Source organism: Podarcis gaigeae (assembly GCF_964106915.1).
Source record: "Podarcis gaigeae genome assembly, chromosome: 3".
NCBI lineage: Eukaryota > Metazoa > Chordata > Lepidosauria > Squamata > Lacertidae > Podarcis > Podarcis gaigeae.
In genome coordinates, this window is record NC_139680.1 from 857,943 (window position 1) to 880,016 (window position 22,074).

Here is a 22,074-nt window from a genome sequence, read left to right on the forward strand (position 1 = left end):
CTTCTGGTGTCTTCTAAAGGTTGCCTAGTTGACTCTGTAGTCTCATAGCCATGACCTCCAACATTTCTCCGATAAAAATAGGGATGCCACAACGAAAAGCCGGACATTCTGGGATCAATTCAGAAACTGGGACCATTCCTGGGAAAGAGGGGCCCTTGAAGGGCCTGCACTTCTCTGGTGGCTGCCTCCGTCTCCCTCGTGGGCTGGCTGCCCTGGCTTAGGAGAGAGGCCTGTGTAAAAAACAAAAATCTGCCCTTATTCCCTGATGGGGAACACAAGAGCACTTATAGAGTGCTTTGTAGGTTCTCCATCGGTCGGAGAAAATAACAAGAGACCAACCAGAGAATATTGAGAAGCAAAGCAGCTAGTAAACCTGATCTTTATTGAACTATGTTCAACAGGGTGCCCCCTTCACATGCAGGAGGACCCACAACCCAGGTGTGCCAGCCCTTATATAGACATTTTAAATGCCCGCCCAGGGGTCCAAGACCACCCCCAGAAACATCATACATACATCACAGAAGGGGTGTAGCCCAAGACCATCCCCTAGACACATCATACCTACATGACAGAAGGGGCGGTCTGCAACAGAAATCTGAGTGCGTTGTTTATCTCCTGTTGTTGTTTACCTCCTGTCTGGCAGGTTACCTGTTCATGCTTACTTGACTGGATACCCTGGGGCGCCTAGCCAGTCTTTTGTAGTGACAAATAGTTCCTGAGCCAGGTCATACACAGATATACCCTTAAGACAGGTTTTGTGAATGAAAAGACAATGGGGAGGTTTTTCCATTTTCCTTTGACCTTGCAGAGAAAACATTTGGTCAGTTTGGGAGCCAAAATGGTTCCAGGGCTGCCCTCCTGTGCTGCCTCAGACATGTGGCCCATACATTTATGTATGTGTTTGCCTGGCACATCCATGAACATTATATATATTTATATAAGGTCATTTATATATGACCTTAATTTTTTTATTTCACCTGACTTCAGTGGGCGACCTCAGCCAGAATTGAGCTCTGGCCCTTCTCAGGCCGTTCTCTAAATCAATAAAAATCAGTAAAAATACATAGCTGACCCAGGTTCTGCCCCACTCCAACAAAAATCCTGGTTACACCCCCGGTTCCAGCACCTTTTTCTGGAAAGGGAGGTTGCCTGACCGGGTTGTTGTGGCAGAGTCAGACAGACAGACAGGCGGCCCTGCAGCCTCCTCCCCCCGGGGTGGAAACCAGTCCTTTGGCTTGAATGGCCGGGGTCTTTTCTGAGGGGGTGGGATCATGTTTTCATCTAGGGTTTTGGTTTTGTTTTTTGCAAAAAAAAGAACAGTTTCTTTTATTTTTTAAAATGCTGGCCTTCAAGCGCGTGTGGACGCGCGTGTGTTTGTTCCTTCCTTAAGGTCTGGCTTTTCGGTTGCCCTGGGAAAAAGCGACCAGCCCCCGGGATTCCTGGCGCCCCCGAGGTCGGCGCTTGTTTGGCAGGCGAGTCTCGCGGCTCCCGGGTCTTTCTTGCCAAGCGCAGATTCCCCCCGTTTTTTCTGCCGGTGAGCTCACTTGCTTACTGCGCATGTCACAGAGCGCGGCGGGGGCGGGGCTTGGGCTCCGGTGCGCGTGCGCAGAAAGCGGCGAGAGGCGGGGCCCAGCGAGGGCGGAATCCCGCGAGGGCCGCCGGGAAGAGGGAGGCGGGCTGGCGGGCGGCCATGGCGCTGGCAGGTACCGTGCGGGGCGGGCGGGCGGGCGAGGGGCGGGCACGTCAATCCCGCTTGGCCACCGCCGTTTCCGCGCCCTTCGCTCTCGCCCCTTGGCAGCTGCCTGGGCCGGAGGAGGGAGACCCGCGAGGCCGCCTGCTAAGCCCCTTCCCAGGACGCGCGTCGGCCGCTGCTCGTGTGGACTTGCGCTCCCAGGCAGCGCTTTCCCACAACCCGCGGGACCGGCGCCAGCGTTAGGACCGGGCGCACAGCAACCCCGTCCCGCTTCTCCTCCCCGAACCCGGCCACGTTTGCGAACAGGAAAAAGGGGCCTTTTTAGTTGCAGCTGGGTTTTTTAAAAAAGGGTTTGTTCGGTTTTCGTGGCAGTCTAAAACAAAGAAAAATAAGAGTCTTGACAGCCAGAGCTGTTTGACAGTAGAAGAGACTCTCTGGGAAGGTGGTGGCCTCGCCTTTCTTGGAGGTTTCTGAGCAGAGGTTGGCTGATCTAGTCGCGATTCCTGCATTGCAGGGGGTTGGACTAGAGGACCCTCAGGGTCCCTTCCAACTCTACAATTAGTGAGAATAATAAAATCTTACCAAAACAGCATTGAAATGTCATGGCTCTTTCAGGCCTCAGTGCTTTTCCATTGTGGAAACAGTTGTGTCTGTTGTTAAGCAACTGGGAGTGTCCGTTCACTGCATTAATATTATAAAAATGTCAGAAGAGCCCTTTTGGCCCATCCAGTCCAGCATCCATTTCTCACACTGGCCAGCCAGATACCTATTGGAAGCCAGCAAGCACGGCCCATCCACTTATGAACCCCAATAACTAGCATTCAGAGGCCGGAGCATCGGGCGAGAACCTGGGAGATCTGGGTTCAAATCCCCACTCAATCATGTAGCTCACTGGGTGACCTGGGGCGGGTCACAGCCTCTTAACCTGCCTCACAGGGTCATTAACTGCAGTGTGTGAGCCATGTCCTTGGAGAAAAAGGTGGGGTGTAATGCAAGAAAAAATCGCTCTTCTGCTTACCTGCTTAACTTTCTTAAAGCCAGCCGGATGGGGATGTTTGTCACCAGGCACCCAGAGATCTCCACATGCTCACAATTGGACCTGAGCCAGTTGGAAAATGCGCATAACTAATTTCTAACACTGGAGGCAGAGATAACCTGGATACAGTGATTCATGCTCTGGTAACTCCAGATTAGATTAGTGTAACATGGACTGCAGCTAGTATAGAATGCAGCAGGCGTATTGCCTGACTTGTCAAGCTGAGCACCAGTTCTGAAAAGGCTGCACTGTCTGCCTGTAAGCTACTGAATTCACCTCAGGGTTAGGACTAATTTAGAAGGACTCAAATGACTTAGGACGCAGTTACCTGAAGGAATGCCTTTCCTGCTGTCATTGTGCCCATATGTTAAGATCTGCTGTGGATGGCTTTCCTGTCCATTGCTGAGTGAGGCATGTACCTTGAAACTCACAAAAGGACTTTGATGGGTTTGAAATTCCCTGTCTCTGGAAATCTACCTGGTGCCAACGCAGGCACTGCTGTATTTTTGTTGTTGGCATTCTCCTGTCTCAGGAGATAATGGAGGAGGAGTGTGCCTTGGGGAAAAGTCAAACTATTGGGGAGTTACAGAACCTGCTGTTAGTCCACTGACTAGTAGGAAAGAGAAGAACCTATAATTTATTTTTATGGTTTTTCCAGAATTATTAATTTGAATTTAGATGGGATGGGTACTGCGTTGGAATCACAGTTGATTGAAGGCGAGGTTTACAATGAAATAAAACTCTGGAGAGGTGGTATTTGGGTGTTTCTTCTAATGAAAAAACTGTTGAAACTTAGAACTCCCCCCTGCCCCACAGATGATGCAACAGAGTTTTGGAGGCAGATCGAAGATACCCGAGTGGACTTGATATTTGAGCAAGTGCAGAAGGTACTTTGGTCTCTGAAGCAGAAGATCAAGGACAGAACTGCAACAGATGAAGGTTTGGAATCCTTTGTTATGATAATCAAACCTTGAATGGCTTAATTCATATTGCGTACAGAATAAACGGTGCAAGCTAAGATTTACCATGCATTTAGTTGTATGGTTATCATTTTTAGAGACTGTATTTTTAATAAGGATTTTTAAAAGTCGGTATTACTTTTATTTAAACAGAGTACTGCCAAGCTTTGGCATTTGTGAATCAAGTGGATATGACTAACCTCCTACCTCTGACAAATGGTATGAAAAGAGTTTCCATATTTTCTGTGTGTTGGTTTTTACTAAGCTAGAAAACATGAAATATTAGCTATCTCTTCAAAAACTATGGAAAACCCATTCTAATATGGCACTTCATGGGTTTGGGATTAGGATTATGTCCATGCCTATCTTTTGGCCTTCATGTTGGAGCTTCACATTGCTATGGGAGCCTAATTGTGTAGCCTGATTTGTTCAATTCTCTTTCGAGTATTAGGATTATGGATGTTTGGGCTCTGTTCCATTCAAGCGTAATGTTCAATGTGCAGAAGTCAGGCATGGGTATATGTTCCTGATCCCCCACTGAACACGGTTACAGACATCTTTTAATCTGTCTGCGGTATATAACTTGGAGAATAATTTTAGAGTTTCTCGTGAGAAGGTTAGGAATGCTGAGAGTTGTGACATCCATGTCAGCCAATCTACAACTGCAAGGCATCAGTGGTGGCACTGCCTTTCCTCTGGGCTTTGCATCCCAAAGGTTTGAAGCAGGAATGGGGAACCTATCCAGTCTGAGGGCCATGTTCTCTTCTAGGCAGCCTTCCAAGGGCCACATGCTACTGGTGGGTGGGGTCAGGTGAAAAGGTGGGCAGAGCAACTACCATACTTTTCCGTGTATAAGACTAAGTTTTTTTATTTTTACTAAAAAATAATGTTAAAGGGGGGTAGTCTTATACACGGGGGCAATCTGCCCCCATTTCCTTAATTTTGAGTCCCCCCCAAATAGGGGGTGTCATACACTGAAAAATATGGTAATTTATATTTTACCTTTTTGCAGTAGACTAGTTTACACATCCAGACAGCAAGAGGCATTATCGGAGCTCAAGGACACATTCCAGTCAGGCCAAAGTGCAGCATGTGAAGCTGGGCCAGGGAGGGGGCTGCCTGGGGAGAGTTTTGAGGGCCGCATTTGGCCCCTGGGCCTGAGGTTTCCCACCCCTGCTTTGAAGGTCACATGAATTCTGTTTAGGTGGGACATAATTGTTCCCCTTTTACTGGGTCAAACTCAGACTCCATCCAACTGAAGGCAGTTTGTGGTTTTCCAGAGTTTCTGGTGAAGGAGTTTCCAAGCCATCCTGCTTAATCTCCTTGTGCAATAACTAAACACTGCATTTATTCATTGTTCCTCACTTGGGCATAGTGTACAACAGGGTGGATAAAAACCAATGATTATTTTAATTAAAAAAAGGATTTTTTAAAATTTAAATCAGATTTTTAAAATAAAATGCTTTTGGAGGAAAAATATTTCTAAAGATAGTTTTCTATTTAAGTTACATTGTAGTCCAAAGGAAATAAGGATTTGTTTTAAGTTTTTCATGTGTGCTAAAACTCAGTCTAAGTTGTTTTTTTTAAAAAAAAATGTTCAACCACATCAGTTAACAAACATGGATACATATGCTATAATGTTACTGTTTTAGTTAAATAAAATGTTTAAATTGTTATTAAGGAAATGATTATTTTTCTCCTTCCAATAAAGTACAGCAGAAAAGTTGTTCAAATATAAACAGTTAACTTATTAAAACTCACAATAATTTCATAATTATTTGTCTATGTATTTCTAATAGCATAACCAAATCAGTAATTTTTGATATAACTGTAAAAAATACTCTGAAAATTTATTATTCCAAAAATGAAACCTTCATCTGGTTGTAAATATTAAGATTATACCAGCAAGAATGAGTCTTTTTGTAAAAAAACGATTTAAATCAAGTCTTACTGACTAGTGATTTAAATTGTGATTTAAATGGATTTGATTTAAATCAAATCCACCCTGGTGTACAATCACCAACCTTGCCTCTAGTTTGGCCTTGACCTTGAGCTCTTGAAGTGTTGGAAGAAATCTATAACATTTGGGTGGTATTCAACTAAGTTTTACTCAGAGCACAACCACTCAAATTAATTAACTTGGGGACTTCCGGGACGCCGCGGCCGCGAAAAGGAGCGCGAGGCAACCCTCCGGGGGGGCCTCGAACAACAAGGAGGTTTAGAGGGGACACAAAGGCTCCGTGAACCCCAAAACCACCCCCTATTCTGTGCAAATACGTTGCAGTCCTGGGAGTGGCAAATTAATCCATTATGTTGATTTCTGTTTTGATTTCTGTTTTGACAATAGTCACAGAGTTATTTTGCCTTAAAATCACCAGCTTTCTTGGGAGTCTGGGATGAGGTAGGATAAAATATACCCCATATGTCACAGTGATTTGAAGCATGAGGGTGGAATTGGCATAATACAACTGAAGACACTCAGGCTGATGACAGCAGAAGATTCTTGTCATGTGCGAAATAATTCAGTATTAAAACAATGCACTTAAAATGCTGTCTTAAGACCATTGTTAATATATGCATAATTACAAATAATTATTGGTTTAAATAAAAGTCTGTACTGCATTTAATTGTGACTGTTCTTAATTGCAATCTAAAATGTATATTGCTAGAGTTTATATTTTACTTTTCAAAGTAGATAATGCTGTTACTGAAGAAGATATGCAGAAATTTGAGCCTGGTTTACATCCTTCTGCCTCAAGTGAAATTATAGAGAATCCTGGAGATGATTTTTCTTTGTGAGTAAACCATATTTTTGTTGCTTATATTTCTTAGGAGTTTGTACTGTTACTCTAAAAATTAGGAACAACAAAACCATCTAGAACCCTATAGATAGGGATGCTTGAGGATTTTGTTCATTCCACGTTTTGAGGTGGACAAAACCGCTAGCCACCTGAACCACTGTGCAGTCAGTAGGATAACAGTACAGACCAAAGTGCATGGAAAATTTCCATTTTAGGTCACATGCTTGTTTTTAAAATGCCCTTCATTGTGGTAATTGGGAGGAAGGAATGGATCACTGATAGGGAAATGTAGTGAAGTAGTGATTCACCCATCCTTAGTCCAAGAGTGACTGGTTATGTAAGACCTGCATATAGACTTCCGTCGTCTCTACCGCAGTGCCTGTCCCTTTCTGCTCTGCCCATTCATTTCCCCAGGTGGCCTTCCCCTTCTGGGCTCCTTCCTCTGCTTTCTCCCTAATTCTGCCCTGTTTTCTAAACCGGTCTTCCTGTCTAACCTCCCTTCAGGATCTGAGCAGCTCTGCTCAGGAGGAAAGGACCCAATCCTCATTCTGTAGGCTGAAGGTGACACAGAGGCCTCTAGGTATCCCCCTCTCCTCTCCTCTCCTCCCCACACCCCTGACCAGAAAGTGAATTTGGCTCAGGTGGACAAAGTCAGAATCCAGTGCTTGGGGCATGCCCTTCTTCCTTCACCCCGGAGCTCCTTTAGACAGAGGTTTCTGGATACCAAATGAAAAACATTCATAACTGATGTCAGCAATTTGCCACACGTGCTCCTCTGACCATTATTATTAAGATAGATGCAGAATGCAAAGGTGATCAAAATGCTCGCTTTTGTGTCTTGAAACGAGTGAATTCAATCAACAATTGTATCTGAACAAACCTTAACTAACTTACTGATTGCCTGACATATTTTTCTTCCAACACTTGCATGTGTGCTTGTAAACAGAAGAATGAAGATAAAGGAGGTGATACATTCAAGGAGTAAAGGTGAACCTGCAGAAGTGTCTTCAAAATTCCCCTATGAGGATCATGTCTGCTCTAAAGAATGTCTTGCCAAAAGGCCATGGAATTCATACAAGGATGAAAACCCTCTTCATCTGCCAATGCTGTGTCGCTTCCAAAGATGGCATGCCAAACCAGATTATGTGTCAAAGTCACACAATGTTATATACAAAGCTCCCTGTGGAAGGAGTCTGAGAAATTTTCAAGATGTTCGGAATTATTTGTTTCAGACAGAGTGCACTTACTTATATTTAGATCACTTTTCTTTCAATACCTATGTACAGGTGTTTAGAAACAATCCTAGTTGCCAGCCCTTTGTGTTTGATTTTGATATCAGCAACGGGGCAGAGACAGTACCAGTTTCTTTCTGTAATGACATAGACCACGACCGACTACCTTACTTTAAATATCGGAAGGTCTCTTGGCCCCATGGATACTTCTTGAACAATTTCTCCAGCATGTTTATTGACTCATGCAGTTGCACAGATGGCTGCACAGACAGGTATGTATTCTAAACTTACTGTTCAGCACTGCAAATACCCTTGGACATATTTACATGTATATTGAGGCAGAGTGGTGTGCAGCATTTAATCTACAGATTTCCAAAGAGTTAGCAGCTTTAAACTGCATTGCCAAAGGTGAGGACTTACCTGATTTCTACAAATAATCAGAGTTCAAGCATGGACACTGTATTCTATTCTTACGCTTTTCATAAAAAGGGCCTAGAGCAGTGCAGTCCTGGGTTTAATTTAAAGAGTGGGTGTCGGGGGCTGGATTGAGGAGCAATGGTCGGAGCCTCCCCCCCCTCTCCTGAACCTTCCCAAGAACAGGAGGACAGTATAGATTTAGAACAGTGGTTTGCAGAAGGCTGCAGAGGAGAAAATCTGGGGAATATTGGGAGAGGAACAGCAGGAAGACGCACTGGGGGAGAGACAGCTGACAGACTCAGTGTCCTTGGAAAGCATTCCTGATCCCTGCTCTCCCAGGACCAGGCGGGCATTGAGAGTAGTAGAACAGAAACCTCAGAGGCAGAAAGCTCAGATCAGCCGGTGCAGCGATGACATAGAAGAGACGGAGGGGATTGGACTTTACTCGGAGCAATGCCATTATTTAATAGAGACTGCATTCCTTCGTGTCTCTCTCTTTGAATACTGAATAAATTATGTGGTAAGAACTCTTCTCGTTTATCTGCTTTTTGGTTGCCACTGGGGGAGGAATTGGATACCTTGAAGCCTGACAGTGGGGTACACTAATGTACTTTTCAAAACTGTTTACTAATAAGTCTTTTTAAACATGCAGAGAACATAAAAAGCTTTAAATAAGCAGCTCTGTTAAATGGAAAGGATCGTAATATTTAACTTGCTGGCTAAAATGTCTTTCTTGAGACAGCTATTGGCTTGCTGTGCTACCTATCAGCTCCTTTGAAAATTTAATGATTAAACACATGTCCAGAGAGTAAATGGGCTATATTGCTTTATTTCATATCCTTATTTGCAATAGATCTACTGTGTGCTTTCTAGGAAAAAATGTGCATGTCTGCTTCTAACTGAAAGAAACTGCCATGAAGCTTCTGTGTCTTCAGGAAAAGAAGCATCTAATGGATATAATTATAAAAGACTCGATGGACCTGTGCCCAGCGGGTATGCAACCCCAACTTTATTTTTACCTGAAGGCCAGATATGGTGGTTCCATTGTGTCCTTAATTCAAGCTGTCTTGTTTTGGTCATGTAGAGAATGGGAACCCCATTGCTTTGCTGTTCTATTTTAAGTGGCAGCTTTCAGCTTAACAGAAGAAAAGTGTAGCATTGAACTTGCCCCAGAAAAAAACAACTAAAAAAAAGGTATCCTGGATCCTAGTAGACAAGATTGGGCAACAAATATGATGGAAATTGTGGTTCTCATGTACTAGCAGTTCCTTTATTTATATTATAAATTTATCGCAAAATACATTGGCCTGGCACCATCAGTATCAACGTTTAGATGCCAAGCAAGTACTTTCCTGCATTTGACTCTTAATTGGGGTCAGAAGTATGATACTCTAACCTACTCTAACCTACATTGATGTTCAGCTTTTAGTAAGCTGAGATAAAAGTTTTTATGTTATTGCAAGATGATTACTTTAAGTTAATAATATTGCTTTATCTTTTTGAAGTACTTGAAATGTGTTAAAGGTAAAGGTACCCCTGCCCGTACGGGCCAGTCTTGACAGACTCTAGGGTTGTGCGCCCATCTCACTTAAGAGGCCGGGGGCCAGCGCTGTCCGGAGACGCTTCCGGGTCACGTGGCCAGCATGACAAAGCTGCATCTGGCAAGCCAGCGCAGCACACGGAAACGCCATTTACCTTCCCGCCAGTAAGCGGTCCCTATTTATCTACTTGCACCCGGGGGTGCTTTCAAACTGCTAGGTTGGCAGGCGCTGGGACCGAGCAACAGGAGCGCACCCCGCCGCGGGGATTCGAACCGCCGACCTTTCGATCGGCAAGCCCTAGGCGCTGAGGCTTTTACCCACAGCACCACCCGCGTCCCTTGAAATGTGTTATGTATGCTTTAATAATAACTAGTGTATACATATAATAATGATGATGATGATGGAGTGATAGCACAGTCAGTGGAGCGTGAGAATCTTAATCTCATCTCCACATTGGGTGAAAGATTCTACTTTTCAGGGGTTCGGACTGGATGACCCTAGTGGTCCCTTCTAACTCTACAATTCAGAGAATGTTAAGCGGCCGAGGTTTTGAGATCTCCAGGGGAGTCCCTATTGGCACATTTGCTTACCTGTAAGGTTCATAAGACAGTGTTGCATGAGATGGCCTTTTCTTTAATGGCTCTCAGGTTGTGGAGTGCTCTCCGGTCTAAGGTGTGTCTGGCCACATGATTATGGACATTTTGACATCTGGTCAATACAAGCTTTTCTGCACAAGCCTTTTTATGAAGTTTACAGTTTGTTTCTGTTTAGCTGTATGGGATGACATGCTAAAAGGTGAGCTAAATAAATAGAAACATACTCTAACAACCAAAAATATGGGCGTTATGCCCTGATAAAAATGGTTCCTCCCACCTGACCCAACACTCTGGAGCAGATTTCGAGGGTGCCCAGCAAGCTGCAGGGTTAAGGAGGGAGAAATTCCTTTGTGCAGGTGGACATTTGCTGTGCAAGTTGGAACCGCAGTGTTTGATACAAGCCCCTAACTATAAATACTGAATGTGTGGGCTGTACATTTTCAGAATGCATCATCACACTGTACTGTTGGTACTTCCATGTTAGGATCCTTTTATTGTATATTGCTACTCCTCTTGCTTTCTCATTTCCTTGCGCTAATTAAGTCTAATTCAGCCTCATACTATTCATACATTTGCTGTTTCCTATAGCAATGTGGATCTCTTGCAGTGAGGCTTGCATTTTCTTCTGTAGGTATTCCAAATATTGTAGGTGCTAGCAGTTATGCTAGCGGTGAATATTGCTGCTTCAGTTTCCTCATCAAAACATGCAGCAGCTCCTGAGAAAGTACTGGAGCTCCAAGAGGATCCTCTTGTCCTGAACGTTGTTCACTCAGCTGCTCTCCCCACCCTCTGAAATATTGAACCTGTAATGCTGCTGTTTTCTTTTTGTGGCAGAATTTATGAATGCAGTGTGTTATGCAGCTGTGACAAGATTATGTGCCAGAACAGATTAGTGCAGCATGGTCTTCAGGTTCGGCTGCAGGTCTTCAAAACTGAAAAGAAGGGCTGGGGAGTCCGTTGCCTTGATGACATTGACAAAGGAACTTTCGTTTGTACATACTCAGGTAATTTAATGTAGTCTAGGAAGGGATGGAAATTCATATTTTTAATTTTTTTTAATTGCTTTTTCACAAATAGATATACATATGCAAATATCTTCTTCCATTTCCTTTAGTTATATAAACCATATTCTTACTTACATTCATTGCATTTTCCTTTTCGACATACTAAAACAGTCACCAAAATACAAATCCCACCCAAAAGTCAACTTGGGGGGGGGGGCATCCTTCAAATAGTTCCAAAGTAAAACCTGCGTATCTTGGTAGAAAATTCACGGTTAACATTAGACACTTGTGAGGCAGTAACTGGAATATTGAGTGTTCAAACAGGAAATGGATGGTAAAAATAGGTTCCAAGTGTTATGAGCTTATACATATGTACAGTAAACATGGCAGAACCCATCCCTCTCTAGTCTTGGGGGAGCCATCCAAACTGGTGGGCATCCCTACCTCTTGTGGGAACTAACTATAGTTTTAATTATGTGCTGGCCGTCTTCCAAATACCAGGTCCAAAGAGAGGACTGGAGATGCACAAAGTCTTCTCAGTCTGCATTCACAGGAAGAGAGAAGACAGATGGGTGTCTTGCCCACACTTGAATAGATCATGCCCCAACTCCTGCTTAGTTTTTTTTAAAAAAGAAGTCCAAATCCAATCCAAAATACCCATTGTAAGAAGCATGTAAGCCTGGTGTTAACTGCAGCCAGCATGGATCCCACCATATATGGAGAAATCAATTTGATTCATTTAAATAACCCCAATCATCCTTACCATAGAATGTAAACCACAGTGAAATTATTTAAAGCTGCTATATAGAGAGCTTGTTTGGGGCTTATTGCTATTCTGGAACCTGAGCATTTTATACTTACATAACAGGAATGGGATGAGAATTATGGAGAGAAGTGTTTTTCTTTCCTTCTTCCTGAAGCATTGCTAGATAATGCAGGGAGGGGTGTCTTGGCCCCTCCAGCCCTAATCTTTCCCCAGGGTGCTTAGGATAAGCTGTTAGGGACTTTGGCAGGCCACTCCCTCCCCACCCCCATTTCATCTGTAGTGTTTTGTACATCGTGGAAGCTCATGATTCAAAGTTGAATGTGACTAACAAGTTCCCAGGCTATGCAGAAAACACCGTCTTGTTTCACTTCCAAACCCATGAGAACTCAAGGGCAGCCATGCTGACCTCTAGAATACTCTACTCCACCGGCAGCCTGGTTTCCTCCGCCCATTTTTCACATTCTGTGACTGCTGAGCATCCTCAGTCTTCATTGGAGTTTTGCCTTAAACACTGTATTGTGCTGACCTTGAGGTTCCCCTGAACATACTGATATTTTTCTCTTGTTTCTCAGTGGCCCCATTTGGACTCAGTTATGTTGGAACTAATCGCCTGAGTTCACTTTTAGAGTCAGTAATGTTAGGATTAAAACTTACATTTGGATAATTTTGAATGCATTCATTGCTTCTGCAAACACCCATCTGTTTCACTGCAAATACTAGAATATAGAATATATCCTTTTTTTCTTTAGGCAAACTGATGAGCAAAGATGAATCCAGGCAACCTAAAGATAAAGGTCGTGAGGTTAAAGAGGAAGATACAGAGAATGGTGACAGAAGCCGCACTTTATTTAAAAAAAGGATAAAACTGGATATGTTCTGTTCTGATTCAGAGACTGAAGTTATCCAAACCACTAGGAAGCAAAAATCTTTGCCTGTAAAAGGTGAAGATCAGCTAAGTGTGTAAGTTCAAGTAACAGTTTTGGGAGTCACTGTGAGTGCTATCCAAGATGTCCATGGCAAGTAAACTCCATCAAAGAAAAGCTCAGCAGCACAGGCCATTCTTTATGTTTGGAGCAAGTGAATTGAGACATTCACTTGCTCCAAACATTCTTTCCCCCAGGCTTCCCTTCCTTTTTTCTGATCATCCTTCTCCCTCACTTGGGAAGGAAGGACTGGCCTTATCAGTTGCTGACATTGACCCTGGCCTTGTCCAGCTAGTGCAGTGGTCAGCCATTTATATTTTGTGTTGTTCCTTCCCAATACCACTGGCACAAAAAATGTTAACAACAATCGTAGTGGCAGCATGGTAATGTCTTTTGTTGGACCAGTTCTGGAAACCTTTCAAGCTAGAAATAACATTTCACATATCTAATGAAATAGTAGAGAACAGCTTGTCAACTTTAGTTCAGCATTTCTTCCAGTGTGATTGCATCTTCAGAACTACAAGCCACAAAGGATTTTGAACACTTGGTCCTAATTCCCTGACTCCCTCATTTATCTGAGGTTCAAGAAGTTAAATTTATGTACACTTAAAAAAAACAAAAACCCTTAATATTGACAAGTGGGTTAACCTTTAGCCTGCTTTAAAACTCTGTGATAGGAAATTGTCTTCAGAGTATAAATGTTCTAATATGCTACTAAATGCTAATGTTTCTGCCTTGCAAAACTTCCATATAATGTTTGGTAAGAAATTTGCTTTGTCCTTTTGAAATTGTAAAATTTATAGGAAGAATGTTTTATAATTCATTGTGCAAGTTGCATAAAGTCCTTTATCCATTTCTCTTTAGAATTCAGAGTTGTCAAAGCTACAGCTGTAACAGTACTCAGATTTACGAAGCTGTCACAAGACCGGAAACTCGAACATCTGTTCTTCAGAAACATCAGCGGCAACTAGTAAAAATTCTACCTTTTTTTTTTTTTTTTTTTGTCTTCAAGGAGTTCCACCTGCTTTCTCTCTCTATTCTTTCTTCAGCTATCAAAATGATTTGTGGTACAACAAAATCTGTTACTAGCTTGCTACTTCCTTCTCTTTTCCACCATGTAAAAAGTGTATTTCTACACCTCAGTGAGATTGTACCCTTGTTTTGTGAGAAGTGAGGGGATGACCTGCCCACTCCTATTATAGGGTGCAGGTAGCCAAGTCTGTGTCGTCCTACAGCTGCTGCTTCTACTCCTCAAGTCACCATAGGCGAAGTGATAAAGAGTGTGGATAAAAGCTTTCTTATTCAGTCTGCCCATTGAAAAGGGGATTGCAGTGGGCAGAAAATACTATTCTAAAATTTCTATGGACCATGGGAAAGTTGGTACAGTAGACAGTGAATTGTATCCAGCTATGTCAAAGAGCAGACCCTTTGAAATTTACAGTCTACTCTGAGGATGTCTTAGCAAATCTTAGTTGATTACATCACGGTGGCAAAAGAATATTCACAGAACGTTTACGTCTTGCAAGGGGGAGTGGGGAAAGTGATTTCTGTCACATACTTTCCGCACATTGGAGCGTAAATAAAATACCTTTTATTTCCAGACCCTATTTTCAGGTAATCCTGCACTACAATGTGCAAGGCATTGGGCTCTGGAAAGTGGCTATTTTATTCCTCACCATGTCAAGGTAACCTGTTTAAAAAAGAAGTGTAGGCTGTGAGCAAAGAGCAAACAATTGATTATGAACTTTTCTTCTGAGGGAATTGCTGATGCCAGTTCAGATGATGATGGAAGTTCTGTGTGCCAGAAATCATCAAGAAGTGAACTAACTGCTGCAGCCAAGAAAGGAGATGAAAGTAAGTTACTCTAGGTGGGGTCTGACCAAGGCAGAATGCTGTGGCACTTGGACTTCCCTTGATCGGGACCCTGTACTTCTGTTGATGCAGCCTGGAATAGCATTAGCTTTTATTGCTACTGCATCATACTGTTGACTCATGTTAAGCATGTGGTCTACTAAAACCTCTAGATTTTTTCGCATATTTCCTATATTTGTGCAGCTGGTTATTCCTGCGTAAGTGTAGAACTTTATATTTGTCCCTATGCCTTCTACATTTGTCCCTATTGAAATTCATTTTGTTCATTTTGGCCTAGTTCTCCAATCTGTTGAGGTAGTTTTGAATCCTAATTCTATCTTCTGAGGTATTTGTTACCTCTTCTAATTTTGTGTCATCTGCAAATTTGATGAGTATCCCCTCAATTCTTTCATCAAAGTTATTTAAAAAGATGTTGAACACCACCAGGCCTAGGACAGAACCCTGAGGTACCCCAATTGTCAGTTTTTTTCCAGGATGGTGAGGAATCACTGGGTTAGGCCAGTCAACATCCAAACAGCAACTTGTCATTGTACACTGGAGACTTTTAATAACAGCATGAATGTTTGATATTGAAACTGTTGGACAAGTTTAACTTGATGTTCCAGACATTAGTTAAGAAAGTGAAATACCTGGGGGTTAATATGACTGCTAAGCACTTAAATTTATTTAAAGATAACTATGAGAAATGTTGGACAGATGTGAAAAAAGACTTAGAAATATGGTCAAATTTGAAGCTTTCCTTGTTGGGTCGAATTGCAGCTATAAAGATGAATGTATTGCCAATAATGTTATTTTTGTTTCAATCATTGCAAATTCTGGACAAGATGGACTGTTTCAAGAAGTGGCAGAGAGACATTTCTAGATTTGTCTGGCAGGGCAAGAAGCCCAGAATAAAATTTAAAATATTAACTGATACAAAGGAAAGAGGCGGATTTGCCCTGCCAGACCTTAAACTTTATTATGAGTCAGCTGCATTCTGCTGGTTGAAAGATTGGCTGCTCCTTGAGAACACAGACATTTTGGACTTAGAAGGTTTTAATAACGTTTTTGGGTGGCATGCATATTTGTGGTACGACAAGGTTAAAGCACATAAAGCATTTAAAAACCATATTGTCAGGAAAGCATTGTTTAATGTCTGGATAAGATATAAAGACCTACTTGAAAATAAAACCCCAAGGTGGTTGTCACCGATGGAAGCAAAGGCTCAGAAAAAGCTCAATATGGAGGTCAAATGGCCGAAATTGCAGAGTTTTGAGAAATTAAAAGACAAAGTGCGAGACTGGCTTCATTATTATCAAATAAGAGAGGGCTATAATCTGGACAAAAAAAAATGGCTTCCAGGTGGAAAAATCAAAATTGGAAACAGAACTGTTAGATCCCAAAACTAAGATACTTTCAAGAATGTATAACTTGCTGTTAAAATGGAACACACAGGATGAAATGGTTAAATCTGCTATGATTAAATGGGCACAAGATGTTGGACATAACATTATGTTTGCTGACTGGGAACAGTTGTGGACCACTGGTATGAATTTTACGGCATGTAACACCTTAAGAGAGAATATTATGAAAATGATATACAGGTGGTACATGACACCAGTCAAGCTTGCAAAAATATATCATTTGCCCGACAATAAATGTTGGAAATGTAAAGAAAATGAAGGTACATTCTTTCACCTTTGGTGGACGTGCCCAAGGATTAAGGCTTTCTGGGAGATGATCTATAATGAAATGAAAAAGGTATTTAATACCTTCCTGAAGAAACCAGAGGCCTTTCTCCTGGGCATAGTTGGCCAATTGGTGCTAAAGAAAGATAGATCTTTTTTTTATGTATGCAACAACAGCAGCAAGAATACTTATCGCAAAGTATTGGAAGACACAAGATTTACCCACCCTGGAAGAGTGGAAGATGAAGGTGATAGACTATATGGAATTGGCGGAAATGACTGGCAGAATTCGAGACCTGGGAGAAGAGCTGGTGGAAGAAGATTGGAAGAAATTTAAAGACTATTTGCAGAAATATTGTAAAATTAATGAATGTTAAAATGATGTTGGATTGAAAATAAGTGGCATTAGCAACAAAGTTAACAAGAATACGCAAAAATGGATTGATAATATATGAAAATATATAGTTATAATATGTTAAGATTTAGAGTTAAGATAAATGAAAGAGGGTAAGGATTTGCTGATTTGATTATGTAAATGGGAATACAAAAAGGGGAGGTGTGAGGAGGTCAATGAAACAAGCAAATGAGTTTAAAGATATTAAAAATGGATTTGTCTTTATTTGTTCTTTTTATCTTGTAATCTTTATTTTTTATCTTTATTTTTTCTTTTTTTCTTTATATGTATTTTTGTAATTTTTGTATTTTTTCTTATTTTTTCCTTCTTACATGCTTTTTTTCCTCATTCTGTAAACTTTTGTTTTTTGTAAAATCTCAATAAATATTTTATAAAAAAATAATAATAACTTGATGTTCCAGGATGGTGAGGAATCATTGGGTTAGGCCAGTCAACATCCAAACAGCAACTTGTCATTGTACACTGGAGACTTTTAATAACAGCATGAATGTTTGATATTGAAACTGTTGGACAAGTTTAACTTGATGTTCACTAATTATACGCTATCCTGAAATGTGTGTTGGCAGAATCAAGTCTACAAGAAGAGCTTGGTGAAATGGTGAGCATCGTACAGTCCGAAGGTAGTGTAGACTGCGTTAAAGAGAATCCTCTTTTCAACACCACTTTGAACAGTAAGCCAGCTGTGCAAGATGACAGAGAGATTAAAAAAAAAAGCAAGGACCTATTCTGGACTCAAGATATACACAAGAAAAGTTTCAAGAGAGGGAGAAGAGAATCTGCTCATAAAAAGCAAGCAACGGAAGATAGCAAAGCATTCCTAAAGAATAAGGAGAGCCCATGTTTGCTGGATGCAACCAAGGAAGGCAATGTGGGCAGATTTCTTAATGTAAGTAATAGTGCTATGTGTGTCTGGTTTCAAAGCCGGCTATTGTGTTGCAGAAATCTATTCTGAATATGAACCACCTCCCTCCCTTGTAAACAGTGCACATCTGGTCCCCAGGCCCCATTTTTGCTTTTGGCATTACTGGCTGCACCATGCCAGTATCTTTTATGGCCTTGGCTTACTGTTTCCCTACAAGGGAGGGAAATTTGTGGCCCCCCAGATGTTGTTGGACTGCAGTTCTCATCAGCCCCCGCCAGCAAGACCAGTGGTCAGTGATGATGGGAACTGTAGTCCAGCAAAATGTGGAAGGACAAAAGTTCCCCACCCTTCCCTACATTAACAGCTGAGATCCTCGGTCAGCACCATTGTCAGCTTTCCAGTTTGCCTGTGCATCAACAGGCACATGTCCAATCTCATGCCTGGCATTCGGCCTGCAGTTCACAGAGGTCCTCCTTCATACTGTGTGTGGCTGGGTGTTTCACCCTCAAGGCTTAGCTTGCAAGATAGTATGAAATGCTTGTTTCGCTCAGACATAGGAGGAGGCTTGCTGCATTCAAGTTAACTGGGATTCTTTGCTGTGCATGTCTGCAGCTGCTATTCCAACCCTGTCCTGTGCTGGCAGCCCCCTCCATGGAGGCAGAGGTTTGGTCCCTGAGCAATGTTCTTCCCTTTTACTGTCTAGCATCCCAGAGAGAGTGATCCTTTTGCTTTCGCAGTTTGGCATTGAGAAGGGTACCAGTGTGTCTCCCCTATTTTCAAGCACCCACACTGCTGTTCTAGCAGGATTGCCCTTGGCTGTCAGATCAAGATTCTTCAGGAACACGGGCAATAAAGCAATGCATAGTCATCTCAATATTATTGTCACAAAATCTTACTCGTTTAAAAGTAGATCCCTGCTCTGCCTCCTGTACTGTTGATGTTAAGTATCTGTTTTGGGATCAAAGGGAAGATCTTGCTGTAAAACAAGAGCACTTTAGAGATTTTTTTTTCTAAACTAACATTTGCACAAGAAAGTATATTAATAGCAGAACCTGTCATTTTAATTTTCATTGGTTTGTTCTGTTTACAGCACAGCTGCTCCCCTAATCTCTTTGTACAGAGTGTATTTGTAGAGACCCACAACAGAAATTTCCAGTGGGTGGCATTCTTCACAAACAGGTTTGATGTATTTTATTGCTTTCATCTTCATCCCGCTGAAAGAGCAAAAAAATGTTTCCAACTTGGGGGGGGGGAGTACAAAACCTAGAACCTGTGCTTTGATGTTGATCTTTACAGCCTAGGTTTCAGTACACACTTTGCTGCCATCCAACCAATACTTTATTTTGCTAGAAAAATACTGTGGCAGGAGTTCTTTTTATAAAGACAAAATGTGTGTCTGTGTGAGATTGTCAGTTGCTGCTTAAGCTATAATGGCACATCTCTGCATGCACCACTATGACAGAAGTGGGTGCTTAACTTACATGACTTCAAGGGGCAAGGAACAGCTCAGTACACTAAACTGATTAATGATTTGTTTCCTTTATCCTGGTTAAGGAAACAAGCCATAATTAAGCCGTAATTGGATTTGCACAAGCCTTATGTACCTGTAGAAATGGAAAAAGAAACCAAGAAACTGCAATTAATTATAGTTTTCCACTGCATGCAAATCAGGAACTATGGTTTAGCTCACAAAGAAGCCAGGCTCACAAGGCTTGTTCAGATATGAACAAACGATCGTAATGGGAAGCTATGGTTAATTGCAGCTTCTTGGTTTGTTTCCCTGCTTAAAGGGGCTGCAAGTACATAACTAAAAATTCTCCCTCCTCAATTACCTGCTGTCTCTTCAGTTGCATGTTGGGAATGTTGGCTTGCTGATAACTATAATTGTTTTGCGTAGCCAATGTTGAAATTATAATCTCCAGTTGCCCAACCCTGCAAAATGAATTGTAGTTTTCACTTGACAGATCTGCAAACTGAGGCTAAAAGATAATGTCCGTACAATTCATGATTTGGCTTTCAGCTCAGGACACAAGAATTTACTGACTTTGTTTTTTAGTTGAAAGACACTTCACTAGACAGTTTCGTGACCATCTTCTTTAGTTTATTATTCACTGTCTTCTGTTTTGTGTTGCTGAAAGTTCCCAATTTGAAATTTGGTAGGGTTTGCTCAGCCCCCAAATCTGGAAGATCCCACATGATAAGTTTGCCATCTCTTGGTCATGCTGAGCCAAGACATAGTTGGAAGGTACTTCAAAAGAAAAGGCCCCAATTCCTTTAGGTGTCACTATTCCTTGTTTGGTAATCCAGACTTTTCTTTCCCCCTGCTGTTGCTGTGAGGAGAGCAGCGGGGGGGGGGGGGGGCGGTGAGAACTCGTCTCCATCACCTCACTCGACTTACGGCAGGCTCACAGCAACAGAGAAAGAGGGCACATAGATTTAATCGTCTCCCATTTTGGTCAGGCTGTTTCATGCATAGAAAAGGTTGTCACAGTGGGCTGGTTTTAGGAAAGGAGAGGAGGCATCATGCCACCAGGTCCCCATTTGTATGGGACCCTCATGGCAAAAGACCTCTGCATGATATCAACTTCTTACCTCCCCAAATGGCATGCATTTTGCTCATGAGGTAAAAGTGACTGATCTTATGTAGAGTGCCTTTCCCTCATCACAAAATAATCCCATTGCAATAGGTGAGTGTGAAGTTGTGCTTGTGGGTACACCCTGTTTTAGCTGTTGAGCATAAAAAATCCAGCTGCCTTTGGTTGCTGTTCTATTCACTGTGTGCTATGTTTGCATCCTAGGCATGTAAAGGCTGGAACAGAACTCACATGGGATTATGGCTATGAAGTTGGAAGCATGCCTGAAACAGAGACTCCTTGTCAGTGTGGTGCTCATAACTGCAGGAAAAAAATATTATAGAGTTTTTTAGTCTTGTTAGTTGAGGTATTTTCAATGTTTTCCAGACCCAATACCCACTTTGAACCCAGACATATTTTGGGACATACAGTGGTACCTCGGGTTACATATGCTTCAGGTTACAGACTCCGCTAACCCAGAAATATTACCTCGGGTTAAGAACTTTGCTTCAGGATGAGAACAGAAATCATGCTCTGGCGGCGCGGTGGCAGCGGGAGGCCCCATTAGCTAAAGTGGTGCTTCAGGTTAAGAACAGTTTCAGGTTAAGAACAGACCTCCAGAACGAATTAAGTACTTAACCCGAGGTACCACTGTAATTTCTTTTACCATATATTTGCACAGTGGTAGTGCTTCTGTTGCAATCCACCTTGGATCAGGCTGTGACTCACTAGAGGGTCCCGACCCTCTAGTTGAAGACTAGTGCATTAGCATAACAATTAGCATTTAAGGTACAGAAGGTATTGTGTTACTGTAGGCTAGTTCACATGAACATGTTTATCAGGTGATAATTGCAGTTGTCTCTTGATAGCTGTTTGACAGTTGAACAGGCTCTTGGACGGTGGACTCCCCCTTCACTTTTTAAGCAGAGGTTGGGTGGCTGTCATAGATGCTTTAGTTGAGATTCCTCCATTGCACGGGGTTGGGCCCTTCCAACTGCACTTGTATGATTCAATGGAGCTTTAGCATGCTAGCACAAATAGAGGCATAATAAGCATGCTGCTTGACAACCACTGACACAACGGTTCATGGGAACTGGCCCGAAACCTCTCTCAGAAAAAGAAATCTGCCTTAATAAAAACAGATTTTGAAGGAGTTGGTCTAATGGGACTTTCATAGAATGAGATAGTTGTATATAAATACCTTTCTCCTCTTCACTATCAAACTTAGCTTCAAGTACCTGGTTATTTGTGAGATACTTTCATAACAAGGTTGGGACTCTTTTCGGCTCAATGGATCAGATCAGCTTTGCCCTCACAGGTAGGCAGGATCTAGATACCTATGCACCTAAGATGTACCTGCTTCTATGATCAAGCCACTATTCTGTTAAAAGCTCATTTTTGCTATTTGCTCTCTGGAGGTATCACTTGAATCAGATTTTACTACCACACTTAAGACTTCTAAGGATGTATCTGCTTTGTTTTCATCTAAAGACAACAACATACATACATACAGGTGAACACCAGGTCTAAGGCATGTCTGCAACTGAGTTGGGCCAAGCTTATTGAAGGACAGCCCCATGGAGGATATGCTTTCCAAAAAGTCCCGAGTAGCCACTTGTAAGATTGTGTCAGCATGGATGTTGAAATCCCCTAGGACAACCAAGCTAGGTGTCTCCAGGAGAACATCCGCCACAACCTGAAGCAGCTCAGGCAGGGA

General features: G+C 42.2%; 1 protein-coding gene across 7 annotated transcripts; it reads left to right on the top strand.

Moving 5' to 3' along the window:
* The first annotated feature begins 1,614 nt into the window (after positions 1–1,614).
* SETDB2 (SET domain bifurcated histone lysine methyltransferase 2) lies at positions 1,615–21,510 on the top strand. 7 transcript variants are annotated; one of them, XM_083730291.1, is made up of 13 exons: positions 1,617–1,703; positions 3,546–3,668; positions 3,842–3,907; positions 6,381–6,483; positions 7,436–7,993; positions 9,012–9,131; positions 11,110–11,279; positions 12,795–13,005; positions 13,833–13,938; positions 14,726–14,822; positions 17,489–17,808; positions 18,875–18,963; positions 20,583–21,510. In XM_083730291.1, exons 1-13 carry the CDS (start codon positions 1,691–1,693, stop codon positions 20,698–20,700), a joined length of 2,094 nt encoding a protein of 697 aa, XP_083586417.1. In that variant the 5' UTR covers positions 1,617–1,690; the 3' UTR covers positions 20,701–21,510. The 7 variants fall into 7 exon arrangements, with proteins under 7 accessions (XP_083586421.1, XP_083586417.1, XP_083586418.1 ...); XM_083730292.1 differs by having other exon boundaries at positions 7,439–7,993; XM_083730296.1 differs by lacking the exon at positions 1,617–1,703 and adding an exon at positions 2,736–2,872.
* Positions 21,511–22,074: the final 564 nt, after the last annotated feature.